Raw genomic sequence first — 27,080 nt, forward strand, 5'->3', positions numbered from 1 at the left:
CCACCCACCCACCCACCCTCCATCCATTCATCTTCTATCCATCCACCCTCCATCCATCCACCCACCCACCCTCCATCCATTCATCTTCTATTCATCCAGCCAGCCAGCCATCCACCCACCCACCCTCCATCCATTCATCTTCTATCCATCTACCCTCCATCCATCCACCCACCCACCCTCCATCCATCCACCCACCCACCCTCCATCCATTCATCTTCTATCCATCCACCCACCCACCCTCCATCCATTCATCTTCTATTCATCCACCCTCCATCCATCCACCCACCCACCCTCCATCCATCCACCCACCCACCCTCCATCCATTCATCTTCTATCCATCCACCCTCCATCCATCCACCCACCCCACCCTCCATCCATTCATCTTCTATTCATCCACCCTCCATCCATCCACCCACCACCCTCCATCCATCCACCCACCCACCCTCCATCCATTCATCTTCTATCCATCCCCCTCCATCCCTCCACCCACCCACCCACCCACCCTCCATCCATCCACCCACCCACCCTCCATCCATTCATCTTCTATTCATCCAGCCAGCCATCCACCCACCCACCTATCCTCATCATCTATTCATCCATTCATCTCCTGTCCATCCATCTATCCCCCCACCAATCCTTCACTAGCGGCACTTGTGGAATGCTCACACTCACTATAGGAGGAAGTGAAGTATAGGACCCCATCTCCCCCTCCAGGAGTTCACAGCCCAGTGGGAGAGACAGCTAAGCAGACCAGCAATGACAGGGCGAGGGGCTGGCTAAGAGAGGTCAGCCCAGGTGCCTGAAGGGAGGAAGAAGGCTCCCAGGGGGAGGCGCTATTTAAGCTGAGTCCTGGAGGATGAGCACATTATGGGGCACGTGCTTCCCTCAGTGGAGGTTCTGGCATAACTCCCCTTCCTGCCTCAGTGGAGGGCAATCCCTCCTCCAGGGTTTGGGTCCCCTCCCTGCCCACATCCAGGTGCAGGGAACTTACCCCTCTTGCCTCCCCTTTGCTCCCCCTCATCTGCAATCTTTGTTTCTCCCTGCTGTGTAGAGACATTTTCAAATCTCCTTCATCTTATAATTGTATTACAACAATCAAACCCCTCCCTTGACCCTAATCCAGGGACAACTCCCAACCTGTGTTCTTTTGTTCGCACTAAGCATCTGGAAAGAGAAGCCCATGCTTACTCTCACTGCCCCCCGCTAAACGTCAGCAGGCAGGCGTCCTCCCCCAGGGATAGTTCTTCCTTGTCCCTGAAGCTGCCTGGGCACTGGTCCCATTGCTCCCTGCCCTCAGCCAGTGCATGCTTCTCAGACTTTGCTTAGTGGATCTTAGCTGACACTGCTGCCCACTCCTTCCTTCCTGAAACCCTTTCCCTCGCTCCCATGACACAGTCAGGTCTTCCTTCTCCATGGCCCTGTGTTCCCAGTGTCCTTTGTGGGTGCCTCGGCTGTTTCTCCTCTCACGCTGTGCTCGTTCCCGGGACGGTGCACCCGCCCGTGCCCGCACCAGCCCGGGGCACCATGGAGCTTCAGACTCGGCCTCCAGCTCATCACCAGACATCTCTGCCTGGGTGTCCCCCCTCCACCAAGAACTCAAACTCCCCGGCCGCCCACCAGACATATCATTGCTGTCTTCACCTTGTCCTGTCAGTCTGAGTGCACGGCCCTGCTGTCTACGCCGTCGTCGACATCAGAACATGGGCGTTATCCTAGATGCCTCTCTTTTAATTCATTCCCCTAACCCCGTCCTCCGTCCAGTCGGTCACAGGTTTTGTGATTCTGTGTCCTTAGTGTCTCACATGGCCCTATTTCTGTTCCATTGCGCCCGCCTTGCTTCTGACTCCTCGTTTCCCACCCAGTTCTGGTACGAGCCCTGAGGTCCCACAGTTCTCAGATGCCGGTCCTCCCTTGGGCAGGTGCGGGACTAGCCGCCTAAGAGTCATTGAAAGAACTTTCTAAAACTCAAGACTTCTGGGTCCCAGCCCAGCCAGAGAGAGCCTGGATCCGTGAATGTCCTTTTACAAAGCTGCCCTGCTGCTCCTTTGGTGCAGCTGGTGGCCTGGAGGCACTTCCGATGAGCTTCCTGCCTCCTGCTTGGTCTAGACGAGTCAGTCCCCCTTGCGAGTACAGGAAAGACATTCAACAAAACAAATCTGATCCCAGTCGTGTCTTTGTTCGAAGCTCTCATTACATACCATGCCCCTACCCCTAACCTCCTCTTTAAGCCCAGACCCTTAGCTAACACATTCAGCCTTCGGGATCTGCTGTCGCCGTCTCCTGCCCTCCCTTCACCACCCCTCCACCCCAGGGCTCCACCTATGGCGGTCACCCTGCCCCCAGCCTGGCAGAACGACCTCTTCCCTGAAATGTGCTCAGCGGCTTCCCACCTCCATGCCTTGTGACCTGCACCCCCCCAGTGCCCTTCCTCCCTCTGGCTGGCGGGTGTCTGCCTAGCTGTGAGCAGTCAGCCCCAGACCTTCCAGAAGGCTGTCCCATCCTCTTACCCTCGGCTTGCCCTTCTGTGGCCGCCCAGTGACTGACACGGCCTCTGTTTGACTTACGGCGTGTGTGTCAGAGTGACTTTCACTCACAGACTGCCAGAAAGCGTTCAGACCATTCAGGTTTCTGTATGTTTATGCTTCTAGGCTTTCTGGGCTGGCATGGAGTCACGAATTCCATTGCTGCTAGTTGCCCCCTCAATACCGTAATGGGTATACGTTTAAAGGACCCACCCTGAGACGGCCAGACTCAGAAGGAAATCACTGACCTTCATCACTTAGGAAGCACTTGACAATTTACAGTGCTTTCCTTTGAAACGAAAACATGAAGCCATCCTGCTAGTACTTTATTGCCCTCCCCCCAGATGGGTATTAATCACCCTCCAAGGGGCTGGAAAACAGCCTCCACTGTCAGGGTGCTCACAGCGGGGCAGAACTGCGGCTGCGTGTCAGGGGGGCTGAGAGGCTAGATGGTGTCCTTGGTCAGAGCGTCTTCTGTTTGATAAAGTATCAGACCTGCTCCCACTTAAAGATGTAATAGAGTCAGATGTGGACGCTGTCCGCCGCCCTGCGTTCCTCCTTGACTTTTCGCTTGGTCCACAGCCACATGCCCTCGGCAGAGAGAGCACGTGTGACTGCTGGACCCCGTGCTGCCGCGGTGCCTACTGTGCTGTGTCGTGTGGCTTTCAGCACAGCGGTGCTGGCACAATGTCCAGGGTCTTGAGGTCAGTTGGGGAGGACGGCAAGTGAGCCCTGCATGAGCCCATGAAAGCTGGGGTCAGGGAATCACCTACCAGCTGAGGACGTTTTGCAAGCCCAGTGTGTTACAGGATCAGATATCTCATGAGTCCGACATCTGGGCATCGCCTGGAAACCACGTAAGTCCTCCAAGAGCCCTGGTGATGCTGCCTCTCGGTCTGGGCTGAGCTTTTCTAAGACGGCCCAGGCTATTCCTGTCCCTCTGCCACGTCTTGACCTGGCACCAGCAGCTGCGCTGGGGGCGGGGGTGGATGGGCACACCAACCCCCATCTGGAAGAAATCATGCGTAGTTATTCTGGGTACCTTTTCAGGAAGGATTTGTTGCTTGATTTTGTAAGAAAATGGAGTAGAAGGCCTTCGTAGTGCACAGAAGTTTGGGGCGCTCTCTGTCGCCTACATTGCTTTCCTTGGAGGGTACGTTGGAGCATTGTGCACATAGACGACCCCTTCCTTATCCTTGGGGTCCCCCAACGAGCTCGTGACACCATGAGCTCCATGTGGCTACACAAAAGATCGTTCAAAAATGCAAATCTGGTCCCAGTCATGTCTTTGTGCGGGCCATGACCCCAGCCCTCTCCTCCTCATTGAGGCCAGAGTCGGGCCTTCGTCCCAGCCGTCTGGCTGTCTCCCCCACCCCGACATCCAGTCAGTTGACAAGGGGCCCCTGGAACCGGGATGTCTCACACTCTGGTGCCCTCCCTACTGCTTCCAGCACTTTCCCGTGCCCTCAGGCCCACCACGTCTGACTGCACCATTACCTGGGTCTCCTAGCCACGCCCTGGGCCCTTTCTCTCCGCTTAGTCCCTCAGGCTGTTGTCCTGTCGGCCTCCTGGTCCCCACTGCCCAGCTCCATGGCCCACGCTGGCCTCCCCGCTCAGCCTGGCTTTCTAGGGTCACCCCGGTATGTCTCCCTCTCCCTTTTCCAACTCTTGTTTATTCACTCATCAAACATTTATGGAGCACGTTCTAGGCGGAGCTGTGATAGGTTTCACAAGAGTGAAAAAGTCTCAAAACCTGTCCTCGATGGGGCTCATAACCCAGAATGAGAGGCGATCATTCTCCAAATGATTCAGTACAGGGCTGTGTTCACGTTACAGTGGTGGAACAAATTGGGGCGGGGCGGGGGGGGACAGGGAGAGTGGGGTTAAGGAAGGCCTCCCGGAGGAGGAGAAACGTCGACCAGGCCTGGCTGATTGGGGGCGAGGGCAGGGGGCCGGGGGGGGTGGGGCATCGCCAGCCTGCCTCTTCTGCAAACCCTATATCGCTCTCAGCCACCTGCTGTTCTGCAGACACGCCCGCGGTCTCCCGGCCCGGCCATTGCACAAGCCATTCCCCTGTGTCCCCCTTCACGAAGTTGGTTCTGTCCTTGAAGTCTTACCCGTCCTTCAAAGCCAGGCTCAGATTCCATCTCCCCCTTTCCCGACTACCTCTCCCTCCTCCGCCCCCTTCTGCATTTTGTACTTCAGTCTAGACATTTACCGTTTTGTATTCCTTTCGTTGTTTACTTTTCCTCATCTGCTACTCCTAGAAACTCCTTGAAGGGCCAACTTGACCGTGGAACTGAAATCACTAATGAGCGCTTTTCTAAGCAAAGAGCAAAAAGCAGTGTGAAATGTGCACTAGAGTGTTTATTTTCTTGGCTTTTTTATTGGTGGAGTTGGGTGGCCCATAGCATCGGAAAGAATACAGTGTCTGCCATTTGTCATGGGAAACCTTCAGCATCCGAAGAATATATTCAGAGGCACCTTTTCTTCTCTCTGTCCATGTAGGGTTCGATGACCTTCAGGTGTGTGCTGACCCAGGCGTCCCTGAGAATGGCTTCAGGACGCCCAGTGGAGGGGTTTTCTTTGAAAGCTCCGTCACCCGATTTCACTGCCAAGATGGATTCAAGCTGAAGGGCTCTACAAAGAGACTGTGTATGAAACATCTGAACGGAACCCTAGGCTGGATCCCAAGTGATAAACCCGTCTGTGTGCAGGAAGGTAAAGTGCTCTCCTCCACCCCCTACCCCCATCCCATGGAAGCCACTCACGTAGTCAAGCTTGTGGCTGCAGGGGTATGAGCCTGTGTGCCAGACGGGGCGGTACCCTGGGCTGCTCTCTGTTTCAGGGCTGATCTTGCAGGCTGATGGAGGAGCACGCGTGTTCAGTAAGGGCTGGGGCAGGGGATAAATGCATCTCAGCATCAGGAGTAATCGTCTTCCTTTTCTTTCTCAATTACAACCCAATTTATCACCATTTTTGTCAATGCAAGAGAGCAACTCAGATAACATGAGGGCCATTCATTATTGGGCTGCCAACTCAGCACTCGTTTCCATGTTACTCAATAAAAAGTGCGGTAAATGTATTGGGCCAAAACGGTATATAATGATACAGAAGATGCGTGTTACTCAGAGAATTAAATCAATTACTACTTATCAGTTCTGTGTCAGACATGATTCATTTAAGGAAAGAAAGAACTGTGGCAAACAGTGGTAGATTGACAAGGTAGACATTTATTTCTAGCAGGTATCCCTAAATTTATTGGTCGTGACAAGATATTCATTTACTCCTAGCAATTATCCCTAAGTCTATTGGTTGCAACAACTTTATGTATGTATATATATATATTTTTTGCTTGTTTGTTTTCACCCTATAGAGATACTTTTAGAGTTTAAAAGAATGCATTGAGTTTAACTAATTGGAATGCCAGTTGTTGATTATATATCTCTGATGATCAGCAAGGTTGAAGTAGGAGTAGGCATGAACTAAGAATTAATTCTAGCCCCAAATTTCCGTGAGGCACAGAACCAATATCTCATCAAGTTCATTACAAGAGAGTTTCACTTTCTCTTAACACCATTATTGATTTTATTTGGGGATGGAGCTTTTATAATAATGCTATGTAAACTCTTATTCTGATTTAGTGTATATCTTCTTTATGAAACTTTTAAAGTAATTTAATTTGGCAAGCATTGATCAAACATCTATTATGCTCCTCCTTTTGGAAATTATCAAGGATGGGTAAGGTGGTGTCTTACCCTTAAAGTACTTGCTACCTTTGCTTTTATTTTCAAGGTATTTTTAAAAAAGCCAAAATTATGTAAAGAATTAAGGTTTTTAAAAGTAAATTTATTTTTCCTCTTACATGCAGTCCATGCAAGCTATGATTTCTGTAAGATTCTATTAATTAAAAGTTTATTTACTATATAAGATGGATAGACAACAAGGACCTACTGTATAGCACAGGGAACTATATTCAACATCTTGTAATAACCTATAATGGAAAAGAATCTGAAAAAGAATATATATAACAATCACTTTGCTGTACACTGGAAACTAACACAACACTGTAAATCAACTCTACTTCAATTAAAAAAAAAAGGTTATTTAATTTGTATGTAAAGACTTTCCTGCTAAAACCCATGGCCTAGGATAGCCAGTGCTTAAAACCCAGACAAGCTCAAAAACGTCAGAGAACAAAGAAAACAACAGGCTTCCTGAATATTGCCCAGAGATGAAGGCCCTCTGTTACTTGGTCATCCTGGGAAAAAAAAAAAGTTTATCCCTTTTTAGATGAGCTTCTTTCCAACCTTGTACATAACAATGTAATACATAGTAATTCCAAGAAAGGGAGTGAAAAATCACCTTGGAGTAGAGGCTTCTATTATATAGGTCTGCGTGCATAATTCTGAACACTTAGCCCCGAATGTGCTGGGAGGGGCTGTGTACCTGGGGATGGCAGTGGAGTGTCAGTTCTTTTATTAGGCAACTTAAAATAAGACCAGGTGCTTCCAAAGAACATAGCGGGATTCCTCATTTCCAGTCACGATATTGTGCTCTCATCATCATTTTACAAAGTTTGGAAGAACGGGTATTGCCTTTCTAAGTACGATGGTATAATTGATTATTTTTAATATAAATGGTGGTCTTTGTTGGTCTTTGAAAGATCTGTATAAGGAGATTACTTTTGTTGCCCTCACGGTGGAGAAAATCATCACTGTTAGCAGCCTAAGCCTGCTGTATGTGGCTTACAGGGGCAGAGGGCACACAGAAGTCTACTCCATGGATGTTGTAAAGCAGGGAAGAAGCTAAACTATTTTCCCCTGGAGTTGTAAATGGCCTTTACTCCCTGATTAGGACTTATGCTGGGCGAATAGTAAGGGCTGCTCAATTCATTTGTTTCTGTTGTTAGGTAATTTAAAAAAATTAATTAATTTATTCATTTATTTAATTCTTGGCTGCATTGGGTCTTCGCTGCTCCACACGGGTTTTCTGTAGTTGCTGAGAGCGGGGGCTACCCTTTGTTGCGGTGCACGGGCTTCTCATTGTGGTGGCTTCTCTTGTTGCAGAGCACGGGCTCTAGGCTCACAGGCTTCAGCAGTTGTGGCACACAGGCTCAGTAGTTGTGGCACGCGGGCTTAGTTGCTCCGTGACATGTGGGATATTCCCGGACCAGGGCTCGAACCCGTGTCCCCTGCATTAGCAGGCGGATTCCTAACCACTGTGCCACCAGGGAAGCCCTGTTAGGTTATTCATAGAGGGCTAATGGATTTTTCTGCATGCTGGTGATAGTGATAACAATAAATTATCACATTTTTTAGGTCATTAGAGTTTAAAAGTACATCGAGATTCACTATCTCATTTAACAAGTACAACTGCCCTACAAGACAAGTCCTCATTTCCTGATTAGGAAACTGAGGCTCAGAGAAGTTACTCGCTTTGTCAGAGTCACACAACTTATGGGTAAGCAGCAGATCTGTAACTCATTCTAAGCCAGCATTTTTCCTCTACAAGATTAAGTCTGACTTTCCTCTTGGTGTCACAAAAGCCCTGTTGTAATCAGTTATGCAACAACACATTGTTATAACAAATGGCATCATCAACGTTCAGAGTCGAAGGGACTCTAGAAATTAGATAATCCAAGCCCTCGTTCTAATTTAGTTTTTGTTTGATCAATAGGGAAACTGAGTCTCAGAGAAGTTAAGAGTCTTCCCAGACTTAAATGGTGATTTAGGGACACATCTGTTCTAGCCCAGGTCTTGTCACTGTTGCCTGAACTTCTTCCAGTCTTCCCTTGTCAGCCAGTTCTGCCTGAGATACAGATTTTTAAAAATAAGTTCATATGCATTAAAATGCTTTATAACAGTAAAGTGCTCTACAGAAGCAAGGTGGTATTAAAGCAAATATTTTCTTGTGCATTCACACAGATTCCCTCTCTTTTATTCTCCACTTCACCCTGCCACACATACCAGCCATCTCCCTTCTCTCCTTTTACTCCAACCTAAATGGTTTATTCCAAGCAAACTCACTTACAGAAGTTTGGACTTACAGAACTGATAATATAGGCAATGAATTATTTTCCTGGCACCCAAAGCCTCCAGCCTAAGAAACATCTATGCTTGTCAAAGCTGCTTCTGTAAGACTAGAGCCTGCACATCCCTGAGCAGGGGTGAGGATACTTTATGGTCCAGGGAGCAGGGGAGGTGACCAGTATGCTGGAGAGGGTACCATGGAGTTGGCAAAGGACTGAAAATACTGCCTGGGGGCACAGGGCTGCTGACATACTAAGTAAGTACAGTGACTAAAGGCCAGGGGGACGGCCACCATCGGGGCCTCTTCCTTTCCAAAATCACTCAACTAGTCTACTGGGGGACACTTTCCCTGCTAATACATCCCTTTCCCACATTTCATAAGAAAAAGTATAGGTAAAGTCAGATTGACTTTGCATAAATTCATTTGAGGGGAGACCTTCAAGATGGCGGAAGAGTAAGACGTGGAGATCACCTTCCTCCCCCCAAATACATCAGAAATACATCTACATGTGGAACAACTCCTACAGAACACCTACTGAACACTGGCAGAAGACCACAGACTTCCCAAAAGGCAAGAAACTCCCCTCGTCACGTACCTGGGTAGGGCAAAAGAGAAAAGAATAAACAGAGACAAAAGAATAGTGACAGGACCTGACCCTCTGGGAGGGAACTGTGACGGAGGGAAAGTTTCCACACACTGGAAGCCCCTTCGCGGAAAGAGACTGCGGGTAGCAGAGGGGGGGAGCTTCGGAGCCACGGAGGAGAGCACAGCCACAGGGGTGTGGAGGGCAAAGTGGAGAGATTCCCGCACAGAGGATCGGTGCCGACCAGCACTCACCAGCCCAAGAGGCTTGTCTGCTCACCCGCCGGGGCGGGCGGGGCTGGGAGCTGAGGTTCCAGCTACTTCGGAGGTCAGATCCCAGGGGGAGGACTGGGGTTGGCTGCGTGAACACAGCCTGAAAGGGGCTAGTGCGCCACGGCTAGCCGGGAGGGAGTCCGGGAAAAAGTCTGGACCTGCCTAAGAGGCAAGAGACCATTGTTCCGGGGGGCGCGAGGAGAGGGGATTCAGAGCACCGCCAAAATGAACTCCAGAGATGGGCACGAACTGCGGCTATCAGTGTGGACCCCAGAGACGGGCATGAGACGCTAAGGCTGCTGCTGCCGCCACCAAGGAGCATGTGTGCGAGCACAGGTCACTAGCCACACCTCCCCTCCCGGAAGCCTGTGCAGCCCGCCTCTGCCACGGCCCCGTGATCCAGGGACAACTTCCCTGGGAGAACACATGGCGCGCCTCTGCCGCGGCAGACTCGCCCCGCATCTGTACCCCTCCCTCCCCCCGCCCCCGCGGCCTGAGTGAGCCAGAGCCCCCGAATCAGCTGCTCCTTTAACCCCGTCCTGTCTGAGCAAAGAACAGACGCCCTCAGGCAACCTACATGCAGAGGCGGGGCCAAATCCAAAGCTGAACCCCGGGAGCTGTGCGAACAAAGAAGAAAAAGGTAAATTTCTCCCAGCAGCCTCAGGAGCAGCAGATTAAATCTCCACAATCAACTTGATGTACCCTGCATCTGTGGAATACACAGATTCCACAATAGAATCTGTGACAATAGAATCTGTGACAATAGAATATGTCTATTCATTGAATAGACAACGAATCATCCCAAAATAGAGGTGGTGGACTTTCGGAACAACGATATATATATATATATATATTTTTTTTTTTTTCCTTTTGCTCTTTTTGTGAGTGTGTAAGTGTATGCTTCTTGGTATGATTTTGTCTGTATAGCTTTGCTTTTACCATTTGTCCTAGGGTTCTGTCTGTTCATTGTTTTCTTTTTTCTTTTTTTTTTTTAGTATAGTTCTTAGCGCTTGTTATCCTTGGTGGATTTCTTTTTGGTTTGGTTGATCTCTTCTCTCTTTCCTTTTCTTTTTTTTTCTTTTTCTATTACTTTTCAATTTTTAATAATTATTTTTTAATTTAATTTAATTTTTCTTTTTTCTTCCTTCCTTCCTTCCTTCCCACCCCCCCATCTATCTTTTTTCCCTTTTCTTCTGAGCCGTGTGGCTGACAGGGTCTTGGGGCTTGGACCAAGTGTCAGGCCTGTGCCTCTGAGGTGGTGGAGCTGAGTTCAGGACATTGGTCCACCAGAGACCTCCCAGCTCCAAGTAATATCAAATGGCAAAAGCTCTCCCAGAGATCTCCATTTCAATGCTAAGACCCAGCTCCATTCAATGACCAACAAGCTACAGTGCTGGACACCCTATGCCAAACAACTAGCAAGACAGGAACACAAACCCACCCATTAGCAGAGAGGCTGCCTAAAACTATAATAAGGTCACAGACACCCCAAAACACACCAACGGACATGGACCTGCCCACCAGAAAGAAAAGATCCATGCTCATCCACCAGAACACAGGCACTAGTCCCCTCCACCAGGAAGCCTACACAACCCACTGAACCAACCTTAGCCACTGAGGCCAGACACCAAAAACAACAGGAACTATGAACCTGCAGCCTGCAAAAAGGAGGCCCCAAACACAGTAAGTTAAGCTAAATGAGAAGACAGAGAAATACACAGCAGATGAAGGAGTGAGGTAAAAACCCACCAGACCTAACAAATGAAGAGGAAATAGGCAGTCTACCTGAAAAGGAATTCAGACTAATGATAGTAAAGATGATCCAAAATCTTGGAAATAGAATGGAGAAAATACACAAAATGTTTAACAAGGAGCTAGAAGAACTAAAGAGCCAACAAACAATGATGAACAACACAATAAATGAAGTTAAAAGTTCTCTGGAAGGAATCAGTAGCAGAATAACTGAGGCAGAAGAACGGATAAGTGACCTGGAAGATAAAATAGTGGAAATAACTACTGCAGAGCAGAATAAAGAAAAAAGAATGAAAAGAATTGGGGACAGTCTCAGAGACCTCTGGGACAACATTAAACACAGCAACATTTGAATTATAGGGGCCAAGAAGAAGAAAAAAAGAAAGGGTCTGAGAAGATATTTGAAGAGATTGTAGTTGAAAACTTCCCTAATATGGGAAAGTAAATAGTTAATCAAGTCCAGGAAGTGCAGAGTCCCGTACAGGAAAAATCCAAGGGGAAATACACCAAGACACATATTAATCAAACTATCAAAAATTAAATACAAAGAAAAAATATTAAAAGCAGCAAGGGAAAAACAACAAATAACATACAAGGGAATCCCCATAAGGTTAACAGCTGATCTTTCAGCAGAAACTCTGCAAGCCAGAAGTGAGTGGCAGGACATCTTTACAGTGATGAAAGGGAAGAACATACAACAAAGATTACTCTACCCAACAAGGATCTCATTCAGATTTGACAGAGAAATTAAAACCTTTACAGACAAGCAAAAGCTAAGAGAATTCAGCACCACCAAACCAGCTTTACAACAAACACTAAAGGAACTTCTCTAGGCAGGAAACACAGAGAAGGAAAAGACCTACAGTAACAAACCCAAAACAATTAAGAAAATGTATAGGAACATACATATCGATGATTGCCTTAAATGTAAATGGAATGCTCCAACCAAAAGACTTAAACTTTGCTGAATGGATACAAAAACAAGACCCATATATATGCTGTCTACAAGAGACCCACTTTAGACCCAGGGACACATACAGATTGAAAGTGAGGGGATGGAAAAAGATATTCCATGCAAATGGAAATCAGGAGAAAGCTGGAGTAGCAATTCTCATATCAGACAAAATAAACTTTAAAATAAAGACTATTACAAGAGACAAAGAAGGACACTACATAATGATCAAGGGATCAATCTAAGAAGAAGATATAACAATTATAAATATTTAGGCACCCAACATAGGAGCAGCTCAATACATAAGGCAAATGCTAACGGCCATAAAAGGAGAAATCTGCACTAACACAATCATAGTAGGGGATTTAACACCCCATTTTCACCAATGGGCTCATCATCAAAAATGAAAATAAATAAGGAAACACAAGCTTTAAATGATACACTAAACAAGACGGACTTAATTGATATTTACAGGACATTCCATCCCCAAACAACAGAATACACTTTCTTCTCAAGTGCTCATGGAGCATTCTCCAGGATAGATCATATCTTGGGTCACAAATCAAGCCTTGGTAAATTTACTAAAATTGAAATCGTATCCAGTATCTTTTCTGACCACAACGCTATGAGACTAGATATTAATTACAGGGAAAAATCTGTAAAAAATTCAAACACATGGAGGCTAAACAATACACTACTTAATAACCAAGATATCACTGAAGAAATCAAAGGGGAAATCAAAAAATACCTAGAGACAAATGACAACGAAAACATGATGATCCAAAACCTATGGGATGCAGCAAAAGCAGTTCTAAGAGGGAAGTTTATAGCAATCCAAGCCTATCTTAAGAAACAAGAAACATCTCAAATAAACAACCTAACCTTACACCTAAAGCAATTAGACAAAGAAGTACAAAAAACCCCCGAAGTTAGAGGAAGGAAAGAAATCATAAAGATCAGATCAGAAAGAAATGAAAAAGAAATGAACGAAACAATAGCAAAGATCAATAAAAGTAAAAGTTGGTTCTTTGAGAAGATAAACAAAATTGATAAACCATTAGCCAGACTCATCCAGAAGAAAAGGGAGAAGACTCAAATCAATAGAATTAGAAATGAAAAAGGAGAAGTAACAACTGACACTGCAGAAATACAAAGGATCATGAGAGATTACTACAAGCAACTATATGCCAATAAAATGGACAACGTGGAAGAAGTGGACAAATTCTCAGAGAAGCACAACCTTCTGAGACTGAACCGGGAAGAACTAGAAAATATAAACAGACCAATCACAAGCACTGAAATTGAGACTGTGATTAAAAATCTTCCAACAAACAAAAGCCCAGGACCAGATGGCTTCATAGGCGAATTCTATCAAACATTTAGAGAAAAGCTAACACCTATCTTTCTCAAACTCTTCCAAAATGTAGCAGAGGGAGTAACATTCTCAAACTCATTCTTTGAGGCCACCATCACCCTGATACCAAAACCAGACAAAGATGTCACAGAGAAAGAAAACTACAGGGCAATATCACTGATGAACATAGGTGCAAAACTCCTCAACAAAATTCTAGCAAACAGAATCCAACAGCACATTAAAAGGATCATACACCATTATCAAGTGTTTTATCCCAGGAATGTAAGGATTCTTCAATATACGCAAATCAATAAATGTAATGCACCATATTAACAAATTGAAGGATTAAAACCATATGATCATCTCAGTAGACGCAGAAAAAGCTTTTGACAAAATTCAACACCAATCTATGATAGAAACCCTGCAGAAAGTAGGCATAGAGGGAACTCACCTCAACATAATAAAGGGCATATATGACAAACCCACAGCCGATATCGTTCTTAATGGTGAAAAACTGAAACCGAGGATCAGGAACAAGACAAGGTTGCCCACTCTCACCACTATTATTCAACATAGTTTTGGAAGTTTTAGCCACAGCAATAAGAGAAGAAAAAGAAATAAAAGGAATATAAATTAGAAAAGAAGTAAAGCTGTCACTATTTGCAGAAGACATGATAGTATATGTAGCGAATGCTAAAGACACTACTAGAAAACTACTAGAGCTAATCAGTGAATTCGGTAAAGTAGCAGGATACAAAATGCACAGAAATCTCTTGCATTCCTATACACTAGTGATGAAAAATCTGAAAGAGAAATTAAGGAAACACTCCCATTTACCACTGCAACTAAAAGAATAAAATACCTAAGAATAAACCTACTTAAGGAGACAAAAGACCTGTGTGCAGAAAATTATAAGACACTGATGAAAGAAATTAAAGATGATACAAACAGATGGAGAGATATACCATGTTCTTGGATTGAAAGAATCAACATTGTGAAAATGACTATACTACCCAAAGCAATCTACAGATTCACTGCAATCCCTATCAAACTAGCAATGTCATTTCTCACAGAACTAGAACAAATACTTTCACAACTTGTATGGAAACACAAAAGACCCCAAATAGCCAAAGCAATCTTGAGAAAGAAAAACGGAGCTGGAGGTATCAGGCTCCCAGACTTCAGACTATACTACAAAGCTACAGTAATCAAGACAGTATGGTACTGGCACAAAAACAGAAATATAGATCAATGGAACAGGATAGAAAGCCAAGAGATAAACCCACACACATATGGTCACCTTAGTTTTGCTAAAGGAGGCAAGAATATACAGTGGAGAAAAGACAGCCTCTTCAATAAATTGTGCTGGGAAAAGTGGACAGCTACATGTAAAACAATGAAATTAGAACACTCCCTAACACCATACACAAAAATAAACTCAAAATGGATTAAAGACCTAACTGTAACACCAGACACTATAAAACTCTTAGAGGAAAACATAGGCAGAACGTTCTATGACGTAAGTCACAGCAAGATCCTTTTTGGCCCACCTCCTAGAGAAAGGGAAATAAAAACAAAAAGAAACAAATGGGACCTAATGAAACGTAAAAGCTTTTGCACAGCAAAGGAAACCATAAACAAGATGAAAAGACAACCCTCAGAATGGGAGAAGATATGTGCAAATGAAGCAACTGAAAAAGGATTAATCCCCCAAATTTACAAACAGCTCATGCAGCTCAATATCAGAAAAACAAACAACCCAATCCAAAAATGGGCAGAAGACCTATATAGACATTTCTCCAAAGAAGATATACAGATTGCTGACAAACACATGAAAGGATGGTCAACATCACTAATCATTAGAGAAATGCAAATCAAAACTACAATGAGGTATCACCTCACACCAGTCAGAATGGCCATCATCAAAAAATCTACAAACAGTAAATGCTGGAGAGGATGTGGGGAAAAGGGAACCCTCTTGCACTGTTGGTGGGAATGTAAATTGATACAGCCACTATGGAGAACAGTATGGAGCTTCCTTAAAAAACTAGAAATAGAACTGCCATAAGACCCAGCAATCCCACTACTGGGCATATACCCTGAGAAAACCATAATTCAAAAAGAGTCATGTACCCCAATGTTCAATGCAGCTCTATTTACAATAGCCAGGACATGGTAGCAACCTAAGTGTCCATCAACAGATGAATGGATAAAGAAGATATGACACATATATACAATGGAATATTACTCAGCCATAAAAAGAAACGAAATTGAGTTATTTGTAGTGAGGTGGATGGACCTAGAGTCTGTCATACAGAGTGAAGTAAGTCAGAAAGAGAAAAACAAATACCGTATGGTAACACATATATATGGAATAAAAATAAAAGTGGTTATGAAGAACCTAGAGGCAGGGCAGGAATAAAGACGCAGACGTAGAGAACGGTCTTGAGGACACAGGGGACGGAAGGGTAAGTTGGGACGAAGTGAGAGAGTGGCATGGACTTATATATACTATCACATGTAAAATAGCTAGCTAGTGGGAAGCAGCGGCATAGCACAGGGAGATCAGCTCACTGCTTTGTGACCACCTAGAGCTGTGGGATAGGGAGGGTGGGAGGGAGACGCAAGAGGGAGGAGATATGGGGATATATGTATATGTATAGCTGATTCACTTTGTTATAAAGCAGAAACTAACACACCATTGTAAAGCAACTATACTCCAATAAAGGTGTTAAAAAAAATTCACTTGACACTTACGCAATACATGTCAAATCAGGACATGGAAAGATGCTATCCATACCCTGATAGCCTTAAAAGGGGCGGGGTCAGTATTGCAGTGATTCAGACTGTGATTTGCACACCATGAAGAAGTAGTTTATTTTAAAAATAAATATTCCAAAGAAACTAAAATAAAATGAATTCAGATCCACTTCCTGGTGGCGCAGTGGTTGAGAGTCCGCCTGCCGATGCAGGGGATACGGGTTCGTGCCCGTTCTGAGAAGACCCCACATGCCACGGATCGGCTGGGCCCGTGAGCCATGGCCGCTGAGCCTGTGCGTCTGGAGCCTGTGCTCCGCAACGGGAGAGGCCACAACAGTGAGAGGCCCGCGTACCGAAGGAAAAAAAAAAAATCCACTTATATTATGAACAAATATCATATGGGGGACAGAGAAGAATCTGCCTATGCCTTGCCAAAATCTATTTATTATCAATATTAATGGAAATATTTCATTACTTGTCCATCCCGTGGTCCAGTTGGGATACAGAATACATCTCAGCTCTTATGGCATTGGTTATACTAGCTAGACACAAGTTTTTGGTTTTGTTTTAAAAAAGAGAACTAACTAAATAATTGTGCCTAGTTCCTGGGTAGGGTGAGAGCCTTACTTAGACTGCGAGACGATGTTCTGTAGCACCCAAATCCCCCCTTTCTTTGGATTTTCATTTCTGGGAGAGTGTCTGGGACACCGTTTAAAGCCAGACACCTCCAGCCAGAGCTTCAGCTTCTGCGTGGATTCAGGATGCCCATGAAGCATCCTTGGATGTAGACCATGTACCCCTTGTACAGAAACACACCTGTTTCTTGTCTCCTTTGAGTTTCCACCTCCCGATCATGCAGCGGGAAGGCAGAGGCTACACCAGCGCCGCTGCAGAAGTACATTTTTATGCAAAGGGTCTTCATATCGGAGGAGTTCTTCTCAGACCCTCCTCTATGAGGTGGAGGGGACCTTTCTCTTTTCTCCTCACCTTCTCTCTTGAGCAGCTCTGCAAATAGTCAGTGGTCACGTTGGTAAAGTTCAGATGTGTACTAAGCAAGTAGAAAGGATTTGGTGAAGTTAGAGTCCCACAGGTCTCGCAGGCAGACAGCTAGTTCAAGTGCGAGTCTTCCAGAGCACGTTCCAGACCAGCTTGAACCCGCCATGGCTCTTCTGAGCAACCCCAGGACCACGCCGCTGAGCGCTGGTGGGTCTGCTGAGCGCCGCTTGTTTGAGAACCAACTCGCTGAGCAGACGGCTTTCTCAGGAAGTCCTCCCTCTGTGCTTGGAGCCGAGCAAGAGACAGAAGGACTGTTTCCAGCACACATTGGTGTAGCCCCAAAGGGCCGCCCTTGTAAGGATAGCTCCCCTTGGGATGGCTTTCCTCGCCTTGAGAAGGACCAGCGTAGCCCCTGGCAGGGTGGTCTGGTTGGACCTGCAGTCCCAGGGGCCGAGTTGAGACCCATGAGCTTTGCCTGGCAACCCACAGAGCAACCTCATCCAGCCTCTTGGTGCTTCTCAGGGGAAAGGTCCCTCCACCTAGGAGGGCGATGTGGGTACCAATGACACGCTAGCCATGGTGCACATGATGACCAGCTCCCCACACTAGATGTTACCATGTATATTACCTGCCAGTCTAAGCAGGCGGTTCTCATGCATGAGGCCCCAGCACACTGACAGCTGTTTCCTGTGGTGCTTCCTGGCCTGTCTTCCTTCATCACTTGGCTGTAGGCCTGGTGGAGCCCATCTGCCTGATGCCCCCTTTAGACAGGCGGTCTGGTGAAGACTTTTGCCTCCCTCAGGTAGGCCTTTGCCAGCAAATACTTACAATGAGCTCCTCCAGGAGTTGCTAATTTTTTTTTTCTGGCCTCCCCTTTACTCCTTTTCCTGACATTTGAGTTCCAAGTGCAGTTGGCTCCAGCCATTTTTTGTCACTCACACTCAAGGAAAGCACGTAGGCATTCTTTCCTTGCATCCTTCTTATTAGCTTGGTACACATTTTATCATTGCTTTGCCCACAATTAGCAATGTCGTCAGAGCAATCGGGAATGAGTTTTCCATAGGACATTGTGAATTGAGTTGCCTGTCCCGGGTCCTGTACTCTGGGGATGTTGACAAAGATGGATTCAGAGGCAGCGGTTGAAGGTGAAAGATCCCTAGACAGCAATCCAGAAGCTGCCCCGCCCCCATCATTATCGGCAAAGTCTACCTTGGGGTTGGGCACCCGGCCCATCCAACACCCCCGTATACCTGTTCCTGGTCTTCACATTGCCTCTGTTTTCCCTTCTCAGCAAGACTGCAGTGTTTTAGGAGGTGTCTGTTATTTAATTAATTTATTTGTTTATTCATTTATTTAATGGCCGCCCTGCACCGCATGGGGGATCTTAATTCTCTGACTAGGGATCGAACCTGTGTTCCCTGAAGTGGAAGTGTGGAGTCCTAACCACTGGACCACCAGGGAATTCTCTAGGAGGCATCTGTTATATGTATTGGGTACCTATGCTTTATGTGCATTATCTTCTTTACTACGGCAACCCTGTGGAGTAGGTTCTACTACCTTACAGACAGGAAACGTGGAGGCTCGGAGAGGCTACATTTTCCACGGTCTCATAGGTAGCCCTGCATCCCAGTGGCAGAGCTAGTACCCAGATCCAGGTCTGTGCTTTCCAGTGTGTTCACCTCACCTGACCAAAGCTGATTTTTCCCAGGGGAAGGGAGGGGGAGCAGGTGACACATAATCACAGTGGGCCCACACCCACACCTCATGGAGGTGGCATCTTGCTTAAACCGGTAAGAACCTATCCATGCGGGGCACCGGATTCCCAAAGTGTGTGTCAAGGACTCCCTGCATATTCACACCTCCTGCATTAGCATGTTAGGAGTGAGGCCAAGGATCCTGCATATTTTTTTTTAAACTCTCAACGGATTCTTAGGCAAAAAAGTTTGAGGCCTACTCATGTGGGGATGTGGTCTGATATTGTTTGACAATGGGGAAGGGAACATGATTTTCTGTAGTGTAAAAGAGAGGTTCTGGGAGATCATTAATTCTTAGAATCAGAGCATGTCACTGCTGCTGTCTTTTTTTTTTTTTTAAGTACGCGGGCCTGTCATTGTTGTGGCCTCTCCCGTTGCGGAGTACAGGCTCCGGATGCGCAGGCTCAGCGGCCATGGCTCACGGGCCCAGCCGCTCCGCAGCATGTGGGATCCTCCCGGACCGGGACACGAACCCGTATCCCCTGCATCGGCAGGCGGACTCTCAACCACTGCGCCACCAGGGAAGCCCACTGCTGTCATTTTATAAACAAAGAAACTAGAGCCAGGAATGCCCTGGAGGTCCAGTGGTTATGCCGTGGGCCCCAGTTCAGTCCCTGGTCGGGGAGCTAAGATCCCACATGACTTGTGGCCAAAAACCAAAACATAAAAACAGAAGCAATATTGTAACAAATTCAATAAAGACTTTATAAAAAATGGTCCACATTAAAAAAAAAATAAGAAAAGAAACTAAAGCCTGTAGAGTTTAAGTGACTTACACACGTTACATGGCAAATAAACCAGGATTAGGACCCACACCCTGACTCCTAGTTCAGTGCTCTTTCTACCATCCTGCTGGTGTGCAACCCAGGCTGCGTGTCAGAATCACCCAGGGAACTTTTAGAAATAACAGTGCTGGGAACTTTTAGAAATAACAGTGCCTGGAACTTTCTCCGAGAGGTTCTCTTTTGGTTGTTCTGGGCAATGGGAGCTCAGACTTCAGCCACAAGCAGACAATGAGGGCACTTGAGACAAAAAAGTGCAGGTGGCAGCAGTAACTGGAATTACCCTGGGAACTTTTAGAAACTGAGCACAGGAGAGCTGTCCCTGTCCCTGTCCCAATCTGCTATGTCTCCATGCTGAACCCCTCTCTGCCCCAGTTCCTTGCAGAGTGCAACAAGGGGAAAAAGATGAATTCACTCAGTAAGCGTTATTTTTAAGTACTTATTAAAATATTTTGACTCCCATAGACCTGACCAGGATTGCTATAAAAGATGAGTAATTTGAAGTTAAGGAGGTTCTTTGAGTTTCCTGGGGAAAAGGTGCGGTGTAAGTTTAAGTAGTATTATTACATTATAAATTTTGAATTAAAAAATTCAACTTGACTCATGAGCTAAAGCTGGCGGTAAAGATGGCAGGTGACTCCTTTATTCGGTGAAACTGTGGGGTGCAGACACTTTTCAAAAGCAAGGTAGTCCTACTTCTTTTTTACAGTTACTCCTATATGAAAGTGAGTTGTCTCCCAGTTTCAGAAACTTCCCCAAACAGATGGATGCTTTAAAAATGTTTTTAGGACCCTTTTCTTCTTGTGTGCATTTTCTACCTTGTAAAATTTCTTTCTTGTTGCCTTGGACATGGGTTATCAGAAACAGCAGCCTGTGCCCACAAGAGCAAGTATTTGCATGTCTTCCCCTAAGATAATCTCTTCTCATTTTCCATCTTCTAAGATGGGAAGGAGCAGAGCACTGCCTCTCCCTGTCTCCGGGACCACTGTCATTACTTATTTATGATTCTTGTAACAGAAGTCGCTGCTTCCCTACTCTCCCTCCCTTGTGGCTTCAGTGTGAGTTTGGGTTTTTGTTCTTAAAAAGATTTCCTTAACTTAAATGTGGTCCTGACTTGAAAGGAAAAACAAATCCAGAGGAAATAAGGTCAGGTCAGCTGGAGGCAGATGCAGCAAAGATAAATGACAGAAATGATCAGTTATCACTGTTGCAAGATGATGGCCGGACCGCCTCAGACGAGGGTTCACAAGCCTGCCCAGCTGAGCCCCCTGTAAGTGCAGAGGGAGAATCCAAATCCTAGCAGCCTTTACCAGCTGCTTCCCGTCATCTCCCATGTCATGTGAGGGCTGCTATTCGCCCTCTCGGTACAGGGGCCACGGAGGTATGGAGTTGCTTTGAGTCGCAGAATTATTGGAAAATGCAGAACATCCGCACGTGTACAGATCCTTGTCAGATCGTGTATAAAGGTCACAAAATGATTGTTAGCAACCTCGAACACCACGCCCATCATGGAGATTCCCTAGAAAGCAGTTCTTCACAAGCTTGCAACTGAAACTTGCCAGAATTAGGTGGGCTGCTTGTGAAAAATACAGGGCAACCCATCCTTCCAAACCCATCCCAGAGGAAGTTCATTTTCCCTCATGCTATCTTGAGCAGTTTGGGGCTGACCGTGGCTCCCCAGTCTGCATCTTGAAGGTCCTGTTATAATGCAGGTCTCCTCAGAACCCCACATCGGGCCAGCGGAGGGAGAGGCCTTGGGTGCAGAGCTGCCTCCCAGCTGCTCACATAAGATTCTGTTCTTTACTGCATTTGTCTGACATAGCTGCTAAGGATGGACTGGGGCTTGTTAAATGTGAGCCAACCTCTGCATTTGGACCGCTGTCTTCAATCTAGTCAGTCACCTTGGGTAGCCATCAAGCAGTGGTTCTCAACTTTGACGTCATGGGAATTGCCCAAGGGGCATGTTAAAAATGCACACTTCCAGGCCTCCTCTTAGAGGTTTTATGCGTTAGGAATCTGAATTTAGCAGGCCCCCCAAGACTATCACTTCTGATTCCAGCTACAAGTTTGGAAGTCCCCAAGGCCATCCTCAGGTTCAGTAATTCACCAGGACTGATCATACTCATGATTATGGTTTATTACAGCAAAAGGACACAGATTAAAATCATCCAAGGGGAAAGGCACACAGGGTCTAGGAGGCGCCAGGCATGTGCTTTCAGTTGCTCTCTCCCAGTGGAGCTGTACACACAGTGCCTGTTATCCCAGCAACAACGTGTGTCAAAACACATGGAGTTGGGCTTCCCAGGTGGCGCAGTGGTTGAGAGTCCGCCTGCCGATACAGGGGACGCGGGTTCGTGCCCCGCTCTGGGAAGATCCCACATGCCGCGGAGCGGCTGGACGCAGTGAGCCATGGCCGCTGGGCCTGCGCACACGGAGCCTGTGCTCCGCAACGGGAGAGGCCACAACAGTGAGAGGCCCGTGCACCGCTAAAAAAAAAAAACACGGAGTATTGACAACCAGAGAAGCTCACCTGAGGCTTGGTGTCCAGCATCTTTACTGGGGCTTGGTCATGTGGACGTAGTTGGCCACTTATGTGTCTCCAGTTCTTCCAAAAGTAGAGCTGATAACTGTGGGGACCACCGTTCCCTGGCCTAAGTCACATTGTTAGCATAGACTATCTGGTCTATGCTAAGCTCCAGATAAACAAAGATACTCATCTCAGGTAGAGCAATCCAAGTGTTTAGAGGTTAATTCCCAGGAGCTGAGGGCAAAGGCCAGAACTCCCTTTTGGCAAGGCCAGCCCTTTACTGCATGTACCCACGTGATACAGAGCATGTCATGGCCCATGCATTAGAAGCTCCAGGAGCTCCCGCCACACTAAAATAAAACCAAATCCCCTGTCCTCATCTACAAGACCCTGGATGATCTGACTTTCCATCTCCCTCTTGCTTACTACAGGCACACCGATTTTCTTTTTTTTTTAACATGAGATTAGCCTTTTTTTTTGGCCATGCTGTGCAGCATGTGGGATCCTATTTCCCCGACCGGGGATCGAACCCGCACCCCCTGCATTGGAAGCATGGAGTCTTAACCACTGCACCGCCAGCGAAGTCCCTGATCTTCTTTTGTGTTTTTAAGGACACTGAGCTCTTTCCTGGCCTTTGTAGTAGCTGTTCCCTCTGGCTGAAACTTCTTCCTGGTCCACACACGATTGGATTCTTCTTGTCATTAGGTCTTAGCTTAATAAAAGTCATTTCCTCAGAGGCGCCTTGCCTGTCTACACAAATTAAAGGAGTGCCCAAGTCAGTTCCTATCCTATTACCTTGTTATGTGTTCATCATAGCAGTGATCATTGCCTGTTAGCAGTCTCCCTCATTGCAAATGCTATAAGAGTAAGATACTTGACTTTCTCTCTATCCCCAGCACCTAGAATGTACTGGGCCTAGAGTAAGTACTCAATAACTCAATGAATGAGTGAACAGCTTTACAAGTGCTGGCTTAAACAAGGTCCAGTAGAATTCTTTGCAGCAAGGCTTTCAGAGCCTTTAATATGCTAATATGAATTGTGAATCTGAGTGAGTATCATGTATTCATGTTCCTAGGAACTCTTTGGGGGGCATATTGATGTTGAAACATAGCATTTTTAAGGAATCAGATTTGTTTTCATGTATAACTAATATTTTAAAGGGAAACAAATCTGGGACTTCCCTGGTGGCACAGTGGTTAAGAATCCGCCTGCCGACGCAGGGGACGCGGGTTCGAGCCCTGGTCTGGGAAGATCCCACATGCTGCAGAGCAGCTAAGCCCGTGTGCCACAACTACTGAGCCTGCTCTCTAGAGCATGTGTGCCACAACTACTGAGCCCGTGTACCACAACTACTGAAACCCACGTGCCTAGAGCCCGTGCTCCGCAACAAGAGAAGCCACTGCAACGAGAAGCCTGCACATCACAACAAAGAGTAGCCCCTGCTCGCCGCAACTAGAGAAAGCCCGTGCGCAGCAATGAAGACCCAGTGCAGCCAAAAATAAAGAAAATAAATTTATAAAAATAAATTAATTAAATAAAAGAGAAGTAAATCTAACACATGGCACATATTCTTTAAAATTCCTCTTTCTCTTTCCTGCTCCATCCTTTAGGACCCTGCTCTCTGCAATTAAATCTGATCAATTGATTTGTATGTAGGTATACATGTGTAGTACAGCCTTAGGGCCTTTTATCCACTCATTTATTTATCATATTAAAACCTCATTGTTACTAGTAGCAAGATACAAAAATAATGATAGTGATAGGCTGGTGAAAAATGATTTCTGGAATGGAAGCTTTTGATATCCCTCAAATTTATCTCCAAAGTGCCCACTGATAACCTGTGGACAAAAGTTTTGACTGTTGACCTGATTCTACTTGATAGACCTTTCTTCATAGGTATATTTCTTTGGTAACAACATTTTTGAAGCGGTTTTTACAAATTCTTTGTGTCAGCTGGATGCATTTGTGCTATAGAAAATCATGTTATTTCTATATGAAACTTTAGAATTGATGAAGATTGTATGTTTCTTTTCAGAGACTAAAGATCCTGGTTTGTTTCTTTCCAGAGAAATAAGGTCCAGAGTTGTTGACTGCTACCGATAACTGGTTAGGACATGTATTTATTCCAAAGCCTTCTTTCTACTTCACCCTCCTTCAGTTGGGGGGATTAGGTGCCAGACATTCTGGATAAAAAATAATTAGAAAGGCTCTGGATGGTATTTTCTCCCATCAACGTTTAGGTTAGGCTTTGTTAGAGATGGTCTGTTTGAGTTTTGTGCTTACGCGGAGGGCACGGCCGCTTCTGGCCTCTCTACCTTGGTGGAGTTTGAACTCCAACTTTTGACTCTCCAGTGGATATGGGGTTCCACTCACACAGTAAACTGGCCCTATATCACTCTCTCTGCTGACTCTTCTTTGAGTAGAGTACATAATGACTCGCATTTGGGAGGCTGTGAATTCCCTTTGAACCTATATTCCCGGGCTCCTGCCTATGGAAACGTGACATTCTAATTAGAAGTTCAAAGCATTCTATACTATAGACCGCTATGCAGAGAAGCCACTCTTGAAAACAAGGCTGGGTGCTTCCGCTTCTGGTCAGCCAGTGTCCATATGTCACAGTGTCCAAATGGCCAGTTCTGTCCATTGAGTTTACTGCCACCAGTTGGCCACCTCCTGAGTATACTGGTTAATTCTTGAATAAGTTTTAAGTCAACCATGAAAATAACTGTTAGTCATATAAGTTACTACCACAGGATCTATTTACAGCCCAGATTTTACAGACGGATGCCTTGACAAATGTGTTTTTATTTGCTGTGAATAATTTCTGCATAGTGATATTGAAAAAAATGTAATTCACATTTTCCATTAAGAAGAAGGCAGCGGCGGTGTGCAGAGAACTGTCAAGTATCTGTGACTCCCGTCATCATTATTCTGGGATTGATTTGGGAGGAATTCAGCTATTCTTGCAGAAAAACTATTGGTTAAACATGAACAGTTAGAAAACCTCTTTCTGTAGCCTGAGACACAAAAATGAGAAGTAAGATTGAAACCAGAACCCAGTTCTCCAGCCAAGACTCTCTCTGTTGAAATCCACAGGCAAAGGGAAGAGCTGATGATGGGTTTCCTCAGGGGAAGGCTTAGCTGCCAGGACTGCCCCGAAAGCCTGTTAATCAGCCTCTCGAGGGGGCTGCAGGCGCACAGCGTTCTCGGGCAAAGGTCCACATGGCTTCCCTCAGCCTTCCTTTGCCAGGTGTGTACAAAGGTCTAGGGGCACGGAGGGAACATCAGAGGAAGTGGCGACACAGTCGCTGCTCTCAAGTTAATGGTGGGAATGAGGGCTGAGATCAAGGCAGAGCCGGGCTCGCAAGCGTTTGCCTCCGGAGAACTCATAGGAGATGGTGAATGGCCGCCACCCCTGCGCTCTCAGCTGCCAGGGCCCTGCTCTGCCTGGGAGGCCTCTTCTGCCCGAGGCTTTCCCGTCACTAACATTCTGTTTTCTGGAGTCCGTTGTTGTCAGATTGCCCCCAGTAAACCCAGCTTCAACCGCACATCAAAGCTCCTGGGACATGCTCTTTTGAAAGCAACCCAAGTTCCCAGCTCGCAGAGGCACCCTCAGGCCAGCCACCTGCTTCAGGCTTCCCGAAGCTCATCACCCTAGAGCTAAGCGTTCAAAGCTTAGAGGAACTTGAATGTCAGACCTCCTATTAATACTATTCCAACCTATTCTGGATTCAATAGGCTTTGGGGAGTGGCTGAGAAACCCACTGAGAAATTTCTGAAGGAAGCTTCTATGATCATCAAAGTGCTGTTTTTAAATTTTGCCTTGTTTCAAAAAACTAAGAAGCAGCAAACTGGAAACATAACTCATCTACCTGACTCTGAAAGTAGAAATAAATAAATAGCTCGTGCTTACAAGCATATATGCGTGTAAAATCAGAGACTTTTAAACAGGAGATGAAGAGAGACACATGGTGAACAAAGTGACTTAAACCAGATGGGACTGACGTGTACACACTGCTATATTTAAAATGGATAACCAACAGAGATCTACTGTATAGCACAGGCAACTCGGTTCAACATTCTGCAATAATCTACACGGGAAAAGAATTTGAAAAGATACATATATACATATCACTGGATCACCTTGCTGTACACCTGAAACGAACACAACAACATTGTTAATCAACTCTACTCCAATATATATTTAAAAAAAAAAATTAGATGGGATTAGTTGGGCGGTGTTTAGAGGGGGGAGGGGCCAGAGGGAGCAGGACCCCAACTTGCCAGCGCAGAGTGGACTGGCCCGCAGGGTAAACTGGAGGTAGCTAGAGTTAGAAGCGGATAGTTACAATTGATTAGGGGTTTTTTTGCTTTTTTTTTTGTTTTTTTGCGGTACGCGGGCCTCTCACTGTTGTGGCCTCTCCCGTTGCGGAGCACAGGCTCAGCGGCCATGGCTTACGGGCCCAGCCGCTCCACGCCATGTGGGATCCTCCCGGACCGGGGCACAAACCCGTGTCCCCTGCATCGGCAGGCAGACTCTCAACCACTGCGCCACCAGGGAAGCCCCACAATTGATTAGTTTTATTTTCTCTTTTAATCATTTTGTTGCATGATTGTCCCCCGAACACCCTTCTCCTGACCCCGTGGCCTCTTCCCCTCCCAGCCACCTGCGTTCTGCTCTGATTCCATTTTTCAAAGGCAACAGTTGCTTTCTCTGAGTCTTTTGTGATATTGGCAGTAGTATGTGCTGCTTTATTTATTATCTTTTTAAAAACCGATAAGGTGGATGGGAA

The 27,080-nt window shown here is 46.1% G+C and overlaps 1 protein-coding gene across 3 annotated transcripts in view; it reads left to right on the forward strand.

Moving 5' to 3' along the window:
• Nucleotides 1-27,080, forward strand: part of SUSD4 (sushi domain containing 4) — a 124,472-nt gene that overhangs the window by 61,078 nt on the left and 36,314 nt on the right. For 2 of the 3 annotated variants that reach the window (XM_032603298.1, XM_032603317.1), the window contains exon 3: nucleotides 5,031-5,243. The exons of the other annotated variant lie outside the window; for it this stretch is intronic. In XM_032603298.1, the coding sequence (XP_032459189.1) occupies nucleotides 5,031-5,243 (213 nt within the window). The remainder of the gene's footprint in view (nucleotides 1-5,030; nucleotides 5,244-27,080) is intronic. 3 annotated transcript variants of the gene reach the window in all.

The sequence above is a fragment of the Phocoena sinus genome, chromosome 1 (genome assembly GCF_008692025.1).
Source record: "Phocoena sinus isolate mPhoSin1 chromosome 1, mPhoSin1.pri, whole genome shotgun sequence".
Lineage (NCBI taxonomy): Eukaryota > Metazoa > Chordata > Mammalia > Artiodactyla > Phocoenidae > Phocoena > Phocoena sinus.